The sequence below is a fragment of the Cryptotermes secundus genome, unplaced genomic scaffold (assembly GCF_002891405.2).
Source record: "Cryptotermes secundus unplaced genomic scaffold, Csec_1.0 scaffold128, whole genome shotgun sequence".
Lineage (NCBI taxonomy): Eukaryota > Metazoa > Arthropoda > Insecta > Blattodea > Kalotermitidae > Cryptotermes > Cryptotermes secundus.
The window spans coordinates 608,847-628,402 of record NW_019726222.1 but is presented as its reverse complement, the minus strand read 5'-3'; the positions used below and the strand labels follow the sequence as shown (position 1 = coordinate 628,402).

The 19,556-nt window shown below is 37.8% G+C and overlaps 3 protein-coding genes across 6 annotated transcripts in view; 2 read left to right on the top strand and 1 right to left on the bottom strand.

Annotated features, from left to right (window-relative positions):
- Positions 1-10,440, top strand: part of LOC111863870 (Bardet-Biedl syndrome 1 protein homolog) — a 13,443-nt gene extending 3,003 nt beyond the window's left edge. The window contains exons 6-11 of the mRNA XM_023850641.2: positions 390-705; positions 2,145-2,373; positions 2,792-2,950; positions 6,317-6,450; positions 8,339-8,473; positions 10,088-10,440. Coding sequence (XP_023706409.1) covers positions 390-705; positions 2,145-2,373; positions 2,792-2,950; positions 6,317-6,450; positions 8,339-8,473; positions 10,088-10,261 — 1,147 coding nt within the window. The 3' untranslated portion in view covers positions 10,262-10,440. The remainder of the gene's footprint in view (positions 1-389; positions 706-2,144; positions 2,374-2,791; positions 2,951-6,316; positions 6,451-8,338; positions 8,474-10,087) is intronic.
- Positions 614-19,556, bottom strand: part of LOC111863873 (receptor-type tyrosine-protein phosphatase N2) — a 224,889-nt gene continuing 205,946 nt past the window's right edge. For all 3 annotated transcript variants that reach the window (XR_002842680.2, XR_002842679.2, XR_002842681.2), the window contains one exon: positions 614-692. The gene's annotated coding sequence lies outside the window, so the exon portion shown is untranslated. The remainder of the gene's footprint in view (positions 693-19,556) is intronic.
- Positions 15,075-19,556, top strand: part of LOC111863871 (acyl-CoA-binding protein homolog) — a 20,805-nt gene continuing 16,323 nt past the window's right edge. Inside the window, exon 1 of one of the 2 annotated variants that reach the window (XM_033751235.1) lies at positions 15,075-15,093. In XM_033751235.1, the coding sequence (XP_033607126.1) occupies positions 15,091-15,093 (3 nt within the window). In that variant the 5' untranslated portion in view covers positions 15,075-15,090. Of the gene's footprint in view, positions 15,094-16,134; positions 16,230-19,556 lie in introns of those variants that run through there. The other variant, XM_023850642.2, reaches the window with a different exon arrangement.

The window sequence follows — 19,556 nt, the reverse complement described above, 5'->3', positions numbered from 1 at the left end:
TTATTATTATTATTATTATTATTATTATTATTATTATTATTTTATTATGACGCTAACATCTTCCAGCAGATCAGTATCAAGATTTCAGAGGAACAAACTGCTTTCATCTTCAGAGTAAAAGACTAACATGGCAGGTAAAGGTAAAGGTGCCTCTGTGCTTAATTAATTAAGCACTATGCCATGATGATGTATAGGGGAGTGGTGGTATAGCTTCACCACTCTTGACCTCGGCCCTAGATGTAGGTGAGTAGTCAGATTCATGCCCCAGCCACTTTACCCTTGGGAAATAGCCCCCAGTACCTGTTCAACAGGAAGCCGACAGTATTTAATTTTACTACATTCTGCTTCATTAAATGTGGCAAAGGGTTACTGTCAACTTCATAGTGTAGTATGCTGACATCATACCTCAAATTTCTAGTACATCTGTTGATAGTTTTGCTATTTCAGATGAACCTCGGAGGACAAGGGAATCCTACATGTGTTGGAGCTCCCATCCATTTGGTAGCAACAGGACTTTATGATGTTGAATTCCGAGTTGCTGTAGCATGTCGTGATGGTTGCATATACCTGGTTCGTAGAGGCTGGACCCAGGCTCGCATTCTGGTGCAGCTTCCTGCTCAAGCAGTTGCACTGGTGGTACTGCCCGAGAACAGCAGCATTGTTACAGCACTCATGAATGAAACCTTCCATGGCTACACAAAGAAGGTTAAGAAACTTATGTTACTGTACAATTGTTGGAAAGCACAAATAATAATTTGATTGGTTTCAAATTGAATATATCATGGTCAATTTCTTAACTCTTGTTGCAGCATTTCCCATCATTAGAGACTTCAAAATTTTTCTTTATTAGAATTAGACATATAGTGACAGTGAAAACTATGATCTTGTGTCCAATAAACAGGAATACCACAGATATACATTATAGATGATAGTAAAAATTGTGCATGGAAATAAGTCATTTAAGTCACGTAATTATTAACATCAAACAAGAGGAAGAACCGTTAGGCTGTTCAGGATGAACAATCTTCAAAAGGGAGCGGATGTCACGGCTGGACTTGTCTGTTGTGTGACATAACAGCCTACCGGGGAGGGGTGTTTACCGAGCGTTGCATAGTTATGGGATGATTGGGGTATGTGATGTCACTCGCACTTCCTGTTGTGCAATCCAAGCGTTCACAGAGTTGTCGCCTAGCAACGCGCCAATACAATTCGCAACTCTCACATTGCACGTGTGCCCTAAGCCCTCTGTGGCTCAACAGTTCCTGCATAGAGCCAATATGCCACAATATAATGCCATACAGCCTCCTGTACTTAAATGCCACACAACTGCACCATGTATGAAGTGTAAGAATCTTATATTGGGCATATACGTGGGTTACTTCAAAAGTCATGGCAACTAATTTTTTGGGGGCAAACATGTTACAGTGAAGAAAGTTCAAAATATACTTATGAAAGGGCATAATATACCCCTCTGATTGGCTTAGTCAGATCAGGTAGATGTGAAGGGGCATAGGTATAGTAGGCAAGAAAAAATGCATGTTACGGAATGACTGTTTTTTTTCATTCTTTAATCCTCGAAAAATTCAATGTGAGTTAAATTTGAATTCTTACATTACGACTAGCAACCTTCAAAGTAGTCTCCAAGTGTATCAAGTACTCGCTGCCAGCAATGAGGAAGACGGCAAATACCATCATATGGACACAGGGCGTCCACTACGTTGCAAGTCTGCACTTGCGTCTCTTCCACGTTGGAATGCTTCTATCCACCTTGCAACAGTACTGTATGGTAGAGCACGATCACCCAGAGCTTCCACAAGCTCTGAGTGACATTCAGTCGCATTTCTGCTGTGAAGCACTGCTATTCTCACGTAACAACGCTGTTCCAGCCAGCTAACATTCATTCTCAACAAAGGCTATGATCACACTGACTTTTGCGCTGGACTCGCTTTGTTGTCCTTGGACTTCTGCATCATCTAGCAGCATCATTAGAAATCAGACGTTGCTGTCTCTCAGCAGCAAATTATGAAATTCTGGTCGGAGCTTTCGAAATTTCGGAAAAATTATGTTGCCATGACTTTTGAAGTAACCCACATAGTACTGGTATGGTATGTTGGTTTGCATAATAACCAAATGAATCTCTCCAGGGTAAGAAGCAATGGGAACTTAAACTGGCAAGTGCCGCAACAGCAGTGACACCAGTACCCCTGCATCATCTAGGTGTCACTCTTGTTGCTGTGGCCATTACTGGTGGCACTGTAAACTTCTACTCAGGCTGCCAATTGATGGATACTATTACAGCACCTGACACAGTGTCAGCCCTTCTGTTTGGAAGATTTGGCCAAGAAGACCACAGCCTTGTGCTTGTCACAATCAGTAAGGAACTTATGTCTTCTATATATATAGAAAACAGGCAGCTGGAAATTTGTATTCCAGTAATTATGCAATGTCATTTAAAAGGCAGAGTTGTCCCTATGCTTATTTAATTAAGCATCATGCTATGAAAACTAACAGAGGAGTGGAGGTACTCCTCTAGCATTGTTGATCTGTACGCTATGTATAGATTTAGATGAATGGTCCTTCTCATATAATATCATGTCATCATGTGATAAATGACATCAGAATCAGTGACAAGTGTAAAGAATACCTTTGGAAAATAAGTGTACCCCAGACTGAGTACAGATTTCTATTCTTGTCTTGGAACCTGTTGTGAATGTTACAAGTCCTTACTTGTACTTAACAGCTTTTACCTATATTAGTAGTCATTTTTTAAATTTAACTATTTTTATTGCAGATGGTCATCTGCTAGTGAAAATTTTGAAGAGAACAGCTCAGTTTACTGCCCAGTCGAGCGGAACAGGAATGGTACCCCCACAGCAAATAAAAATGCTTGTACCAAAGAAAACAAAACTTTTTATGGAACAAACTTTAAGAGAAAGAGAAAATGCAGTTGGTAAGTCATGGAGTTATAACTCGCATATTTAGTATCATCATTGTTGTGGTGCAGCACCCTACACAACAAGGTCAGGCCTAAGAAACAAGCAAAAGAACAACAAAAATGGCCTATAACAGAATATAACAGAGAACACAGAAATATCCATACCCGCAGATCATAGTGGTGTATACAGAAGAACAGAAAAAGAAACAACAGCATAAAATCACACACAGGAAGGAAGACCCAATCTCCCCCATTGATCAACAAAACGCAAAATAAAGGCCACATTATTCAACATCCGTAAACAGCATAGAGCTAAAAACATGAAACGCCCAGCTTGACATCTATAACTTAACATTTTAATTTTGTAATTATAATAATTTTAACAAAGAGACCACAGGCATTACTTTAATATACAGCAACTAGAAAATTATTTCCAAATAAAATTGTCCAATACAGGGAAGAACAGCATATGTGCTGAAGGTTAATGTTAAATAAAACCTGATCATGGCTGAAAGGCTAAAACACATAGTAAAATTATAGTCTATGGTATATCTATAGAAATAATTGGGTTCATGGAGCCAAATAATAAAAATCTTGACAGACACTATGTGTTCTCTTTCTGAGTGAACCTGGTGAAGTAATCTGCATAGATATTATCATTCCTTGTTGAGGTATATAAACTGGGGAAAGACACTTCATATTTCTTCAAGATTGACTTTAAGATTATCCTGCAATCCATGCCCACATCTCCCAAATGATAGCTTCCCTGAAATTTTCTAACCAAATTTTATATTTCTCTCCCTTATGTGCTGCATGTGCTAAATTAAGAAACTACACCAAGTATTCTAAAGAGTTCTGATGATGGTATATAACACTCAGAATTATTGGATAATTACCTAGTAATTGTGAAACTATGTCAAATCCTCTATTTGTATTATAGACATGTGAATGTAGCACAGTTTTTTTTTTAAACATGAATTCTGCAATGCCTTGTTTTTGTATCCAACCCACACTATTGGTTGTCTCAAAATATAAACAAAAGCATCCTTTTGTTGTACACCAGTCAAATTATCTGGTTTTGTGTTCAGAATCTTGTCACTATATATTACATTTTTTATGAAATGAATACTGAGTCAACTGTGATCACCTGCTGAAATTTAAATGTAATATGAATATCTTAAAATATTAAAATATGAAGCTGAGTTTATGTTTTATTTATTGATACTGTCAGAAGGTCAGACAGCATAACATTGAATGGTCACATGGTTAATGAATAATTAACTGGAATGGATGTGGAAACAAGTGGCTGCAGTATAATTTGATGTATTGTCCTGAGATATATATAGAGAGACTGAGGAAAGCAATGAAAACCCTAACTCAGGATATCCAGTTTTTAGACAGTGACATCTTGAATATGAAGCAGGGTTAATTATGTGTCTGAACTTCAGTGACTTAGCAACAATAACAATGCAACATTCAATTCTAAATTACTTTAACAAGAATGAAAAGCTAATAAGAAAGTCTAAAATATATTTTAATATGTGACTTCAGTTACTTCCCCATTGCTTCAGCATTTATCCTGAATAATTGAGTCACATGTTACAGCCTTTACAATGTGCTAAGTGCTGTTTCTGAATGTTTGTAATGAAGGTGCATCATAGTTTATTCTAAAAATGCAGTGTTTCAGAAACTGGTTCTGTTTTCACTAACTGAAGATGGAAACAACCAATTTCTGAAATGTTACATTTTAATAGTAAGTCTAGATGATAGACAAGGTGCCGGATAATATAACTGGAACTAACTTTTTCTCTTACCAAGACATGAATTGAAACCTATTATATACTCATACTGATCTTGTAACATTGTAGCTTGTTTCTAATTAACTTGAATTATTATGACACAAATTAATTATGTTTCTTGTCACACTTTACTTTATGTTTAGAATATTATGACTGACTGTGAGATAGTCTGTAAGCCTGAATATAAGGCAACCCCCTTTTTTTCCAATGAGAAAAATCAGTTTTTTTTTTTTAATTTGAATTTGTCATTATTTCTGAGGATTGTAAGTAAAAATAAGTAGAAAGTACTATATTATTAAGCCCGGTCTAGAAAACTGAAATTAGCAGCCATGGAGATTCGTTGCACTGACCACGTGACACCCTCTATCCGCGAAAGTTGGTGCTAACTTTGCTAATAAGCAGTGGCCGCTCGGTTGGTATAGTTTGCTTGTGGACTAAAGCCACGGAGTTTGTTTTTATATTATTAAGAAGTAATAACTTCAAAATTTAATAACGTAAATATAATTCTAGGCATTCTCACAAAAATTGAACAGGATTATCAATTCAAACTGCTTATAATCATATTCTTCATATTTATTCCTAAGGACCCAAAATTAATGTGATCACTCATTTCTATGAAGCAGTATTTGAACAGAAACCTGCCTTGTATTAGGGCTAATACGATATTTAATCTCTAACATGGAGCTTTTGAATCAGAAGTTGACAAGAGACTGAAGGAATACTTGGGGCATTAAATATCAGAAAGAAGATATTTTCCATTACCCTTAGTTTTGACATAAAACCTTTCTTAATTTGAGGCACCTTAAAAGAGCTCAAACAGTCTATGTAATTATGCTTATCATTATTGAGTTTATCAGCTGCCACAAACCATGTGAAATGATCTATTATTATTATTATTATTATTATTTTCACTTGTGATGGGTATAGCAGTTTTTGAAATACTGTATATTGATGCTGACTCCTGCTGTTATCAAATTTCTGAAAACAATTATAAACATATTAACTTGTACAACTTCTTTATTACAACCATCACAACACAACTAATATCAAAATCAGTGCCTAATTTTGGCAGAGATGTTGATATTAGTTGTGTTGTGATGGTTGTAATAAAGAAGTTGTATATTATAACACAACAGAATGCATGAAATGAAAAATATTAACTAGTATTTCTGTTTCTGGTTTTATGTGGGACCTGCATCTGGAAGATTGCTGTGTGCCACTTCTGCACAAAATCTGCTTTATTAATAAAGTGATGCATTACAGTGTCCATTAAATGAGTTTACTCAGAGCATATTATTTCTGACTCAATTTTGGAATGTCCCTGAATTAAATCTTGATGGAGCTGATGTGAGTCCCCTGCCCAGTCTAACCAGATAAATGCACATGCATTAACTTAAAATAGGCAATGGTTGTCTCCTTGTTGTTCTATTCTATCCCACTTAAGAGTAAATTATTTTGTTTTCTTCAGTAGTTTACTACAGTGTTCACTTATGAAGAAATTATTTCTTTACCCAACAAAGGCATGAACAGAAATCTTGCTAATTTATACCAGTAATTATGTTTATTTGATGGACATTTATAGCAATGCATGAAACATTTCAACATGATTTGTTTCGGCTGAGACTGAACACAGCACGTGCATGTGTGAATGCTCTGCAGAGTTGCAGCAATCCTTTCTCTACAAATACTCAAGAGCCTCTCAAAATGTCAGCACAGGTATTTATTACATCTTCTGTTCAGATACTATATGCTTTCAATAAAACATTTGTTTGATGTAAGCCATATCTCACAAATTATGGAATACTCACGAAAGTATAGTATTTTTGTATATACACAATAATAATAATAGCCAGACTTGCTACATGTATGTCTGTATGCTGCAGTCTGAATTACATTGCAGTAAATTCACAGGGGTTTAGACAGTTCTTTGGATGAGTAAAGTAAGTAAAGTTATTCCTGTAACAGGCTGTGAAGGCCCATAGGGTTGTGAGATGTTGAGGGTCTCACATTTTCTAGACAATCGGCTCAAAGATGGCAGTAAGGTTGTCAGTCTTACATGCCATCCGCGCTTTACTCCCCAGGAAAATTATTTAATGAATTCCTGGTACTCATTTCTGTTAGAGGCTGAGTCGACGCCAGGGCCATAATGCGGCTGAAAGTATTACGTAAATTGGAAAAGATCCAATGACATCGTCGGGACTTGAACCCGCGACCTTCCGGCTTGTAGCATAGCCCCTCAACCAACTACGCTACCGCTTGCCCCCTTCTTTGGATGAACAATCATAAAATCTGGGATAAGAGTTTTTTGCCATATTGCAACTGTAACAAGATGCTTCAGATGTTATGTGTGAATACAAAAGAAACTTTAATTTCAGATAAGGCTATTACCATGAGTATGACACTGGATAGTCAGATAGGTATATGATATATATTTTATTAAAGTAACGTCATTTTACTTGAGTTATGTGGAAACCAACTGAATTCCTGATAGACTGATGTCAGTCTGTCTAAAAGTAGGTTATTTCTGAATTTAGAGTTCTATATAACTTTGTTTTTCATGGAAGAAAAATGTATAAGAGACCAAAATTTCATGAGCAGGTCTAAATGGAGTTATTTCTGAGGTTTTCAAAGATCTGTTTTGAAGTCAGGACACTTGAGGAAAAATTTAAGTCTGTAACAAGATTTAAAAAACTGTAGTTTTGTGTTTTATGTAACTATGAAACTTGATTACTTAGTGTAGGTTTTAAGTGTTTAAGAACAAAGTTATGACGATAATATTTGGACCCAAGAAAAAAGAAGTAGCAGAACTATGGGGAAATTACAAAATAATGAGCTCTATTATTAGCACCCATCACCCAGTATTATTTTGCTGATCACATTGAGGAGAATGGGATGGACAAGCCAAATAGCAGAAATGGCAAGCAAGAAATGGGTAGAAATTTTAATTTGAAGGGAACAGACCACACGAAAGATCTGGGCATAAATGGGAGAACAGTATTGAAATTAATCTTACAGAAGTATGGTGAGTGTGTGTACACTAGATCCAACTGGCTCAAGTTAGGGTCCGACGGCAGGCTGTTGTGAACATGATAATGATGTCAGGTTACATAAAAGTGGGGGGAGATATGCTGAGCAGCTAAGTGACTGTCTGTGTTTAAGAAGGACTTTGCTGAATGAGGTTCATTATTAAATAAGATATTGAGTATCTGAGAACCTATGACCGTCCATTTTTCTTATAACTTCATTACAATTTTAGGTTTCACAAAATATAGTTATTCAAATGAGCCAGAAAATTATGAATAATTTTAATAAGCAATTTGTAAATTTTTGTTCACCCAAGCACAAATGCCATAATTATTTTTCATTACTAATTTTTGATTTGGAAAGGTTGTCAATCAAACTGGACAGGTATGGTTGTTACTAATTTTATATATTGAACATATTTTGTTGGCATAATCAGCCATTCTTAATTCAGTTATATAATCAATGAATTGTAATTATTAATTAATCAGGTATATTCTTAATCTTCATATATTATGTTTCTGAATGGTATGAACATTCTTCTTTCTGCTGTTCATATTATATTAATGCAGTTTTGTTTCAGGTTTTGGGATTGGGTCCAACATTCAAAATTTATATTACACTTGAGAATATGTCTTCCTCAAACCCAGTCAAAGATCTTACAATTACCTTTCATTGTGATGATAAGTTGTATATAATTGAGAAACCTTTCATTCAGGTGAGTATAGAGGTCTGTTTACTCTTACAGATTGTATACAAGAATGTAAATGTATATATAATAAGAGTCAGTCTAACATGAATGCATTGTTTTTTTTACTTGCATGGACCTTGGGGAAAGCACCATGGTCCTATAATCTGTGCTCAGAGAGAACAGTATATCAGATGTTATTAACTATCAGACAGCATAGACAGTTCATTTAATAACACATCTACATACTTTAGCATCGTCTATAATTATACAAGCCTTTGAAGGATATTTTGATTCCTGACAGGGGCAAGTGTTTTTTTTTCTTCACAGCATTCAGACCTGCTCTGGGCCCTGCCCAATCTCCTAGCATTTTTCCCAGAGGTAAAGTGGCTGGGGCATGAAGCTGTGCACTCACCTCCATCTAGTGCCAAGGTCAAGAATGGTGGAGCTATACCTGCACTCCCCCCTCACTGGTTTTTATGGTGCTTAATTAATCACAAGGACAACTCAACTTTTTTTTTAATAATTACTGAAACTGTCTTAATGTAAACAAATGGGGCAAATGGGGGAGAGGAATAATGATTGCACACACAAATAACAGGGGCAGTAAATGACTGCAGCACAAAGGAAGGAATGGCATAGAAGAACAAAAGGGTTAAGAGAAAGGCAGATGTAAAGTGAGAGATGAAAATGTAAAAGAAATGGTTTTCCCCAAGAGTCTGAACATGCACATGTGGTAATAAATCATGACTGGATGATGGGATATCCTAAGGTTATTTTGTGGTTTATCCTTGTCCATCCAGGTGCTGCCAAGACTAATAATACTGAACATTTAATAAATTTACAAATCACTGCTAGAAGAACATTTAGAAAGAAACCCAAAAGAGTTCCTATTTTTGAGGTAGCTGTGGGAATTAAAAATTTAAGAAGTTTATTAAATCAATAGGCTGATAAAACTCAGAAGGTAATTTGGTATGGAATTAAGATATATGGACATGGCTGTCCTCTAGTGGCATTACATGCACATACACAAACATATGCACACAGTGTTCCATAAAAGTTTGTCACTTAGTTGAAATATTATTAAAAACTATAAAATAATGAAAGCAGGCTCTGTGTGAAGATTATTGTCTTTCGGGATGTGATGCCGTGTAGTCTGGTCAAAAAGTACCACTGTTTCAGAGGAACCTGGTGCCTGGAGGATAGAAGAGTCAATTCTTCTACTAGTCTACTTGGCATCACATTCCAGAATACAGCAATCTTCATATTCACAGCCATGAAAACCTGAAATCTCATACAAGCTAAATATTTTCAAAATACATATTTTCCTGAAGTTAATTGATTCTGAACTGAAATTCTGAAATGTTTACGAATATTTATGTCATTAAATTCTATAAGCATTTGTCTAAAATATTTTTCACTTTAGTGAAATCCAAATCTATGCTTGGCTAGAGCATCACAGATATTTTGTCACAGGCATGAAAACAGAAACATCTGTCACTGTGGAAATTCTATAGTACTCATTTTGCTCTGCAAAGAATATCCAGACAAGTATAATTTGGATTTTATAATATTTTAAAATAAGAGTTGTAACTAAAGAAGTTTGAAATGATCAACTTGTCATGTTTCTATGCCTATTTACAGGTTCCAATGTTAGTGCCTGGTTTAACATACAAATTTGAAACTGTAGCAGAATGCATTGCAGAGGTTGGTGTGACTGATCAAGTGCGGATATTCATTGTGAAACTGAACGAGATACAGCCACTACTTGCTGCAGTTATAAACATGCCTCTCAGTGACATGTTGACTTTGGTGTAAAACAGAATTCAAATTGTATCCTGATGAATTTCAACGTAAGGAAAATTGTGATTAAAATCTTAAGAGTAACAGTGAGCATTCTCTGAAGTGACCTTTAACAAAGTTAATGGGTACCGGGGGTCTTTCCCTGGGGGTAAAGCAGCAGGGATGGAGAAGCTGACCACTCATCTCCAACTAGTGCCAAGGTCAATAAAATATTAATCTATACATCCACTCCCACATACGCCTTCATGGCATAGTGCTTAATTCACTGAGCACAGGGACAACTTTACCTTTACCTTACTTTACATGCATTACCTTCAAAGTAACTCTTCTGTTCATGACATTAATACAAGACATAAGAATCAATTACGCATACCTGCTATTGCATATTCTGATATTAAAGTATTCAATAAATTGCCACCTAGTATATCTAGGTTAAAAATGATATGCAATTCTTTAAGTCTGCTTTAAGGTATTATCTTCTTACATGTCATTTATTCTAAAAAAGAGTTTATATCAAATTATAAAAGTTTTTTTAGTCATGTTTAACTTTTGCAGTCTTTTGTATTGTCTTCTTTTTAAGCACTTGTATTCATATTTTGTTATACTACTCGTAGAATCTGTACTTTGTAGTTTATGTACTGTGTATATATTATTGTTTAATGTCTCTTTTTCTCAAGTTGCATTGTGCAACACATATCTCTGGATTCACCTGTTGATGGACGAATGTTGGAGTAATGAAATGTATCTGTATGTATGTACGGTATGTATGTATGTATGTATGTATGTATGTATGTATGCTGTTGCAGACGTGACGTGTTCCTCTGTTGTGTGTTCAATCACTGCTGTGCTGTAAACTAGTAACAGTTCTCTACATGCTACAGTATGTTTAAGTTATCAAGACCTAATGTATTAATTAATATTTACACTTATGTCTGCCAGTTTTGTATGGAACATATACACAGCTCAATAAATAATCTATATTCTATAGTGAGTGTTCATTCGCTCTTTGTGGTTGGAATCATGTTCAGCTGGCCAACTGAATTATTATACTACCACTCAGCCAACATAATTCAGTCACCCCACACACATCTTGGGTCACGACAATAAATTCAGAGATCATTCTTTATATAAATTACTTATTTTGATGCATCGGGTCAAAAATACCATGGTCATGACAGTGAGACTTGCTGGGAATGAATCAACAGAAAATATATCAAACAGCAATCTCTGTGCTTTGATGTTGGTCAACAGTAATGTTTACCTCTTTGTATAACATTAAAGATGTTTGAACAGCTACTAATATGTAGACAAGTACTTGTGTGCAGTAGGCCTATACTAGGTCTTGTAATTCTTTCATGGATATAGCCACGGGCTAGACATTGCATGTGACGATGTAAAACCTGGTTTACAATGAGCCAACGGTATAGCACAGGAGTAGTGAAACTGTGCAATTCACTTGTCATAACTATCCATCAGTCACTGTTCAAATGGCATATAAACAAAGAGTATTATGTTATGCATCATTTACATACATGTCTAAACTCCCTGGTGTTATAGAGACACTATATTAACAGTATTTCCGGAGACTTCTCCAAAGATGGGGTTCAAGTAGGAAAGTCATATTTCATTGATGCCTGCATGACGTATATTTCCATTCACAATATAGATATCATGCCAAGCACTGTGACTCTGCGGTCTAAGGCATGAACTGTCTTCTCTTGCTCAAATGCTGGGATCATGGGTTTTGAATCCCACTTAAGGTATGGATGTCTGTGTGTGTTGTTCTGTGTATAGGTAGTGGCCTTGTGACGGGGTGATTCCCCGTCCAAGGAGCCCTACTGACTATGTACGAGATTAAGAAACTGAAAAGGCGGCCAAGGTCCAAAGGGCTATACAGCTAGAGGGAGAGAGTTTGTGAATGTAATTAAGCATATAGCTAGAAAGCGGCACACACAAGTTTCTTTGACTCTCGACTGAATCTGCCCACCATACAATGAAGTATAAAATTTTTGAAAGATTCTTTAAAAATATCCCCTTAGTGTAATTAACAGGTACACCTGTGTTTCTTATTTAACTGTGCTCAATAAATCGGATTTGAAGAACGTTAAATGATTAAAGAGGGGGAGGGGAGGTGGACACTATCCCAACATCCTCACAGATGAGCTGAGAGAAATGCGCTTTCCAACTTCAGATGAGAAAGATGTCACATTGTACCTTACATACCATCACCTGTCCAGCATCACACAGAATACAACTTTTCCCTTACGGATAAAAATATCTGGCTTGTGTTATCATATTTTCACGATATTAGAGTATGACTGTTGGGGGATTTTGGATTGTTGATCGGATTTATTGGACTGTTTGATGCCATGTGTGATGACACTTTACAGTACACTGTTACACACACACACACATGCCCACAGTCACGTCTTTATTGCCGTTGCTTGGTAGCAGTTTCCAATGGGGGACGTGCCCCTTCCTCTGGGTTCCCAAACTGTCAGCTACCAGATCCTAACAGCAACAGCTCAACGAATGAACCACAGCAGACCTCTAACTAATTCACTAACCCACCAACCAACTCTTCACTCAGTCAGAGTTACTTCACGACTGGCGGTTTACCGCCTATCAGTTCATCTTGGCACCAAGCCCCTTGAGGCTGACGATCATAGATTTTTTTGGCAAGTGAAACCTTGCGGCGATAGCCCTTATGTAACATCCTCTCTGACGAGAGGACACGTCTGTCTGTTATGAATAGGCTGAGTCGGCGTCTCATTTTACTACCGACGGTCAGTCGGCCAGTCTGTCTTGGCCTAAAGCACCCATCTGGGGCTTGCGACCAGATTTTTATTACTGTTTGACAGTTTCGGTCTTGTTTTTTCTGGGCGCCCTCTCTGACGAGAGGATGTATCTGTCTTTTTTATATGCTGCTGGTCCTTGCCAGCACAGTCTTTCTCGGGTCCGAGACCCTTGGTACTCGAGACCATATATTACTGTCTCAAATTTGAGACTTTCCCTTTTCGTCGCCTCCTACGACTCGTAGGGTCACGGTGGAGGTATTCGAACCCGCCTCCACACGGGCCTATGAATAGGCTCCTAACTTGTTCTGCTTATAACGCCTCGGTACGGACCGCGTGGAAAAAACCCCGCTTTCTATTATTATTGTATTCTCTTGTTGCCATGAAAATGTGCTTCTTTGCGGAGCCATTACTTAGCAACAGCTGGTGTATACTTGCTTATTTCGAGGTCGTTGCCTAGCAACAGGTCTGCATGCCATAATATCTACAAAGCACAAGCACATGAACAAGAATTGGACCCGAAACTTTCAAAAACTTTATTTAAATCTAATTCTGTCCAGTATACAGTTCGTAAAATTAGCTACTAAAGGTTACCTATATTGTACCGGTATTACATAGGAGTACAACCATGGAACCATATAAATTCCATAATTTTCTTTGTTATTTGTTGGGCATCGTTTGAATTATGTTGAGAATTACACGGAATATGCACTACCCACTTTTCGTAAAAACTTTTCTACACGATTCGCCGCCTGAGAGGAGGAAAGCCTTAACACATATTCCGGTGGATGAACAGGTATTCTCACGGGCCGAACAAATCATTCGTCGGGTCGCATGCCCCGATAGGACAGACCCGTACTAAACAATTCAGAATAACAGATCCAGGACTTCGAAGAGAAGTTCCGCAAAATACAAGTCAGGCAACTCAACGTGGGAGAAATTTTCGATATTTATCTAAAACTAAATTCGATGTCCTTCGACGGCTCCATGACATGCGTTTTGTAGGCAAACTGGTGTCTGCTGTAAACTGGTCAAAGTTGCTGGCGTACACGATTCAAGGATTCAAGGAATACTATTGAAAATCTTCACTGGCCTCTTAAGGAAATCAGTCATTCATCAGCAATCTGATTCAAATTATCTTCTCATAGGAGTCAAATTAGAAATGAAAAATAAGTTACAAATTTAAAGTTGGAAATCTGCTTGCCTTGAGCCTTTGTGAACTGACATGTGGCCACAGCATTTCAAGTGTTTTATTTTTTCGGGTAGTTACATTGTGACGTCATCAGTAGATAGACTAAACGGCATCGAATGATGGGCTGACGAATGTAGAAAGTTGAACTGAAAAATATTTGAAGGGAAAGGCCGTGTCGTAATCGAGGTGCTATCCCGGCATTTGTCTGGAGAGAATAAGGAAAAACACAGAAATTCATAGCCGGTTTCAATGGCAGATTCGAACCGACGAAATGCCGAATAACAACCAGGACGTTCGATACTTCATATGTCCTTGTCCATTTGCTAACATCACTAATTTATGAGAAAGAATGACGTAGAATAAGGAGAAACCAGTTCTTCGAAAGGCTATACTTGCGCTAAGCTTTCCGTTGAGTGTACCTGTAAAAAGATTCGACTAGAAACCCTTTCAATATGAAAGTGTTTCGACACCTCTTGTAAAGTGGTTGATGAAGGACCAGAAGAAGAGATGAAAGGATCTGAATTAGATTTAAGTAGCTCAGCAGAACCGTGTCCGATGACTGATTTATCAGTAATAAACCTTCAGCTACTATATTAGTGTTAATTAGCGTTTAAAACCAGCGAGTCTTCTGATGAATTCATAATTTACTCAAGCTGAAATAGCTCAGTCTGTACGGCAGGTAACTGTCTCTTCGCTGTCATATCCGCATCAACTCACGGTTCTGGGATCTTTCCACTCTCCTCACATCCAATGAGTATCGGGGATGAGTGGCCTGAGCGGGAAGTGAGTGTTCATCTCCAGCTAGCGAAGAGACTAAGAATGTGAAGAGCCACACCTCCGCTGCTTCATACGTCTCCATGGTGAGCTAGTTAATTAATTGGTTATTAACTGTAACAAATAGACTGAGGGTGTTCGAGAACACGGTGCCGAAGAGAATATTTGGACCGAAGAGAGATGAAGTGACAGGAGCTTGGAGAAAACTGCATAATGAGGCGCTTCATAACTTGTACTCCTCTCCAAGTATAATTAGGATGATCAAGTCAAGCGGGATAAGTTGGGCAGGGAATGTAGCACGAAGAGGATAGAAGAGGAATGCATGTAGGATATTGGTGGGAAAGCCAGATGGAAAGAGATCACTGGGAAGACCAAGGCGTAGGTGAGTCAACAATATTAAAATGGATCTTAGAGAGATAGGATGGGATGGTATGGATTTGACTGATCTGGCTCAGGATAGGGACCAGTGGATGGCTCTTGTGAACACGGTAATGAACCTTCGGGTTCCATAAAATGCTGGGAAGTTCTACAGTAACTGCACAACTGGTGGCTTCTCGAGAAGGGCTTAGCTTAGCTCCATGAATGATGATGATGATTATTATTAATTGTAACAAAAGTTAGAAAGTCCAGTCCGTAACTGATGCACCGGTAGAAAAAGCGGCTTCCTCAAACAACGCTCGAATAATTGCATGTAATTAACCCAAATACACGCCAAATGAAGAGAAACCTGAATTTGCACGAAGAGATCAATTTCAGCACTTTTTATGGTTATATTTTTAAAACTCTCAAATCGTATCTTAAGAACTATATTTGTAGCCGGAGCATGATAAAAAGCGCAAACCAAGGAGATTATATTTCCGATATTAACTTCCTGTTGAATATTTTTATATAGAACGTTTACCTTCTACTTTGTTACAACATACGCGATTTCCCACATTTTGCATTCCAGTACCTCCCGAAAGCTTTGCCTCGTGACACGAACCCATTATACAGTGGTATAATACCACTTCGGAAGGTGACTCAGGGGTTATGTACGAATTATCTGCGTTTTATAGATTACTCTATGTCATTCTTGCATGTAGTAGCCAGTACGACTAGTCAAGGTCCAATGAAGTGATATCAGGGGAGGCATGAAGCGCGGTAACAGCGCTGCGGCAAATCACTACTAACCTGGACGCTCTTCAGTGCACTTACCGACCAGCAGTTCTCCCTGTTCTACACTGTGAGTACCTTGGTGTAACTAGTATAGCTCTATAGGTTTCATTGATGTCGACGTCATTCGGGCAACCAAAGAAGGCAAGATTTGGTACTGGCTGGTGCAAATTTATTGTAACTGATATTCTGTCAGCTTGAAGGTTTAAATTTTTAAGTTCAGATGAATGTAAAATTAATTAGCCTTATCAATACCGCGTAAACAAATTATTATTATTATTACTGATATTATTTTGGAAGTATGTACCAACATTTATTCTCCAAGTATAACAAAATGAAGTCAAGGAGGATGAGGTGGGCAGGGCATGTAGCACGAATGAGAAGAGGAATGCATATAGGATATTGGTGGGAAAGTCAGAAGGAAAGAAACCACTGGGAAGACCAAAGCATAGGTGGGTGAACAATATTAAAACGGATCTTAGAGAGATGGAATTCGATAGTATGGATTGGATTGATCTGGTTCAGGATAGGGGCCAGTGGAGGGCTCTTGTGAACACGGTAATGAACCTTCGGGTTCCATAAAATGCTGGGAAATTCTTGAGTAGCTGTACAATTGCCGGCTTCTCAAGAAGGGCTCAGCTCCATGAGTGAGTAAGTGAGTGATGTGCCAACATTTAAGAAAGATAATACTGATTTAATAGATCTTGATATCGATGGTACTTCCAAAAATCTATTGTGATATTGCTGAGGCCTTCTCGAAACATTTATGGAACCTTTGCTTCCATTAATAAATACAGTCTCATATTTCTAACTCCAATGTTCAAAATGCTACAAAACGTTTGAGGCCATCGAAATCATTCGGAACCGATTGTACACCGAGTTTTGTTATAAACAGTTGTTATGCAATGTTTGTGCCTGTTCTCTGGTTTATATTTTAATCTCAGCTTGCCTCGGAAGACATTTACTAACTTGTGAAGGAAGCAGCGATTACCCCTGTTTTCAGAAACAGATAAAAGTTACTCTGTTTGTAACTACAGGTCCATAAGTGCTCTTACAAATTTTTCCTAAGTTTCTTACTTTATCTTACTTGACCACGTTTCTCACTTTGTAAATTCGGAATTAAATTCTTCCCAGCATCGAAATCAGCGGTTACAAGTTTTTTTTATTGCTAGTGGGGTGGGACTAAGTCCCTTGTACTGCGGCCACTTCTGGCCTATTGTACCAGCCCCAGGTGATAGGTGAGGGTGATTGTGGAGCAATTGGTGGAATGAAGATTGGCAGGGGAAACCGAAGTACTCGGAGAAAACCTGCCCCAGCGCCACTTTGTCCACCACAAGTCCCACTTGACCAGACCCGGGATCGAACCGCGGTGGGAAGCCAGCGACTAACCGCTTGAGCTATGGCGCGGCCGGTTACAAGTTTACTTTCCTTGACTTTGTTACTGTTTTACTTTTGTTATATTTTAGCGTCCTGTTGCACTGATTTAAGTCCATGATTTATTTAATCCGTCTTGCAGTGCATACACTCATTTAACTCCTTCTCTCCCTTTACTTTGTCCAAAAGGTCAAATTGATTCTATTCGTCTGATTTTAGAAACGCCTTTTACGTGATTCCGCACACATCGCTTCTTCATAAAGTTAATAATTATGCATTATCATCCAGTTAATGAAACTGATTTCTCAGTTATTTAAATAACAGACATATTTGTGTAATTTTTTCTGGAGTACTTTCGTCACCTTCTGTTGTGTAGTCATGCGTACATCACGGGTCAGTTTAAGGGTATTTTCTTGTTTAATATTTGCATTAATGACTTACATTATGTATTTTTATGCTATGCATCCTGTTGTGTATATGGATTTACATGTTTCTATGCCGTCACTAACATGTTGATTGTTGTGTACTGAAGTGAATATGTCAATAGATCATTCAGTTTATTATATCGAATGCCACATGTTTCGGGTGCAGTTGACCATGTTCAAATGTGTACATATATACATAAATATATAGTGATATATTGCTGAATATGTAATGAAAATAGACCCATTTTGGTCGTATAGTTACAAGAATTTCAACGAAGGTACGATGTGTATACATGAAATATGTATATATATATAACATACGAGGGAGAGTCGGGGGCACGCGTAGTTGGTTGAGGCACTATGCTACAAGCCGGAAGGTCGCGGGTTCAAGTCCCATTGAGGTAATTAGATTTTTTCAGTTGACCTAATCCTTCCAGCTGCACTATGGCCCTGGGGTCGACTCAGCCTCTAACAGAAATGAGTACCAGGAATTAATTAAATAATTTTCCTGGGGAGTAAAGCGCGGCCGGCGCGTAAGGCTGACAACCTTACCGCCATCTTTGAGCCGATCGTCTAGATAATGTGGGACCCTCAACGTCTCACGGTCTGTTACAGGGATAGCTTTATTTTTTTATTTTTTTACGATGGAGAGGTACTAAATAGATCACAGATAGAAGTAAAACAGCTGCATTGGGCGTGATAGGTTTTCCATGCATATCACTAGGTAGCAGCACAGTCCAGCTTCATGACATGCGCTACAGAGGTCCGGATGGGAATTTCCTAGGCCATTTTTGTATGTATGTATGTATGTATGTGTATATATATATATATATAGAGAGAGAGAGAGTGTATATTTTGTTCAAAATAAAAAAAGTGTTGGTAGGAGACGCGCACGTTCAGAGGCTGGTCTCTCTGTCCAAAATGGCGACCATGCTTGAGGAGTGTACTAGCGAAGATTAGCGTTCTGTTGTGCATTTCTGTAGGGAAAATGACTCAAAGCAAAGGGTATTTATAAAGAAATTTTCCTGTTTACGGTGGGAAGTGTTTGTCGCTTAAAGCAGTTCACAACTGGGTCGAGAAATTCTCTCAAGGACGTTTGAAAGTCGCAGATAATGCCCGGGGAAGTGGCTGAGACAACAGTAAAAATACTTCTATGCTGCAGGTTTCGACGCAATGGTACAGCAATGGGACAAGTGTATCAATGTTGGTTGAGGTTTGTCGTGAAATAAATGTTTTTCCCAGGTTCAAATATCATATGTTTCTATGTTTTCTATCCATGTGTAACCTATTTACTGATTTTCCCTCGTTTAAAACGTGAATATATTGAAAAACAATAGGATGGTGTTCATGTTTGTGTGATTTTTCATATTATATATTATATGTAGTTGGTATGTTAGTATTGCTACAGTATGGTTGGAATATCTTCGTGGTTCTTACGTGTCCGGCCTATATGTAGTCGTACATGCATTTGCTGCGGGGAATGTTGGTATGTAGTACTGGGAAATTAAGTTGTCCTTTGACATGATTTTTTTAAGTCAGTATGTTTAGATTGACTGATATCCGTGAGTATGGATATTTAGTGTATTTGGGGGGGGGGG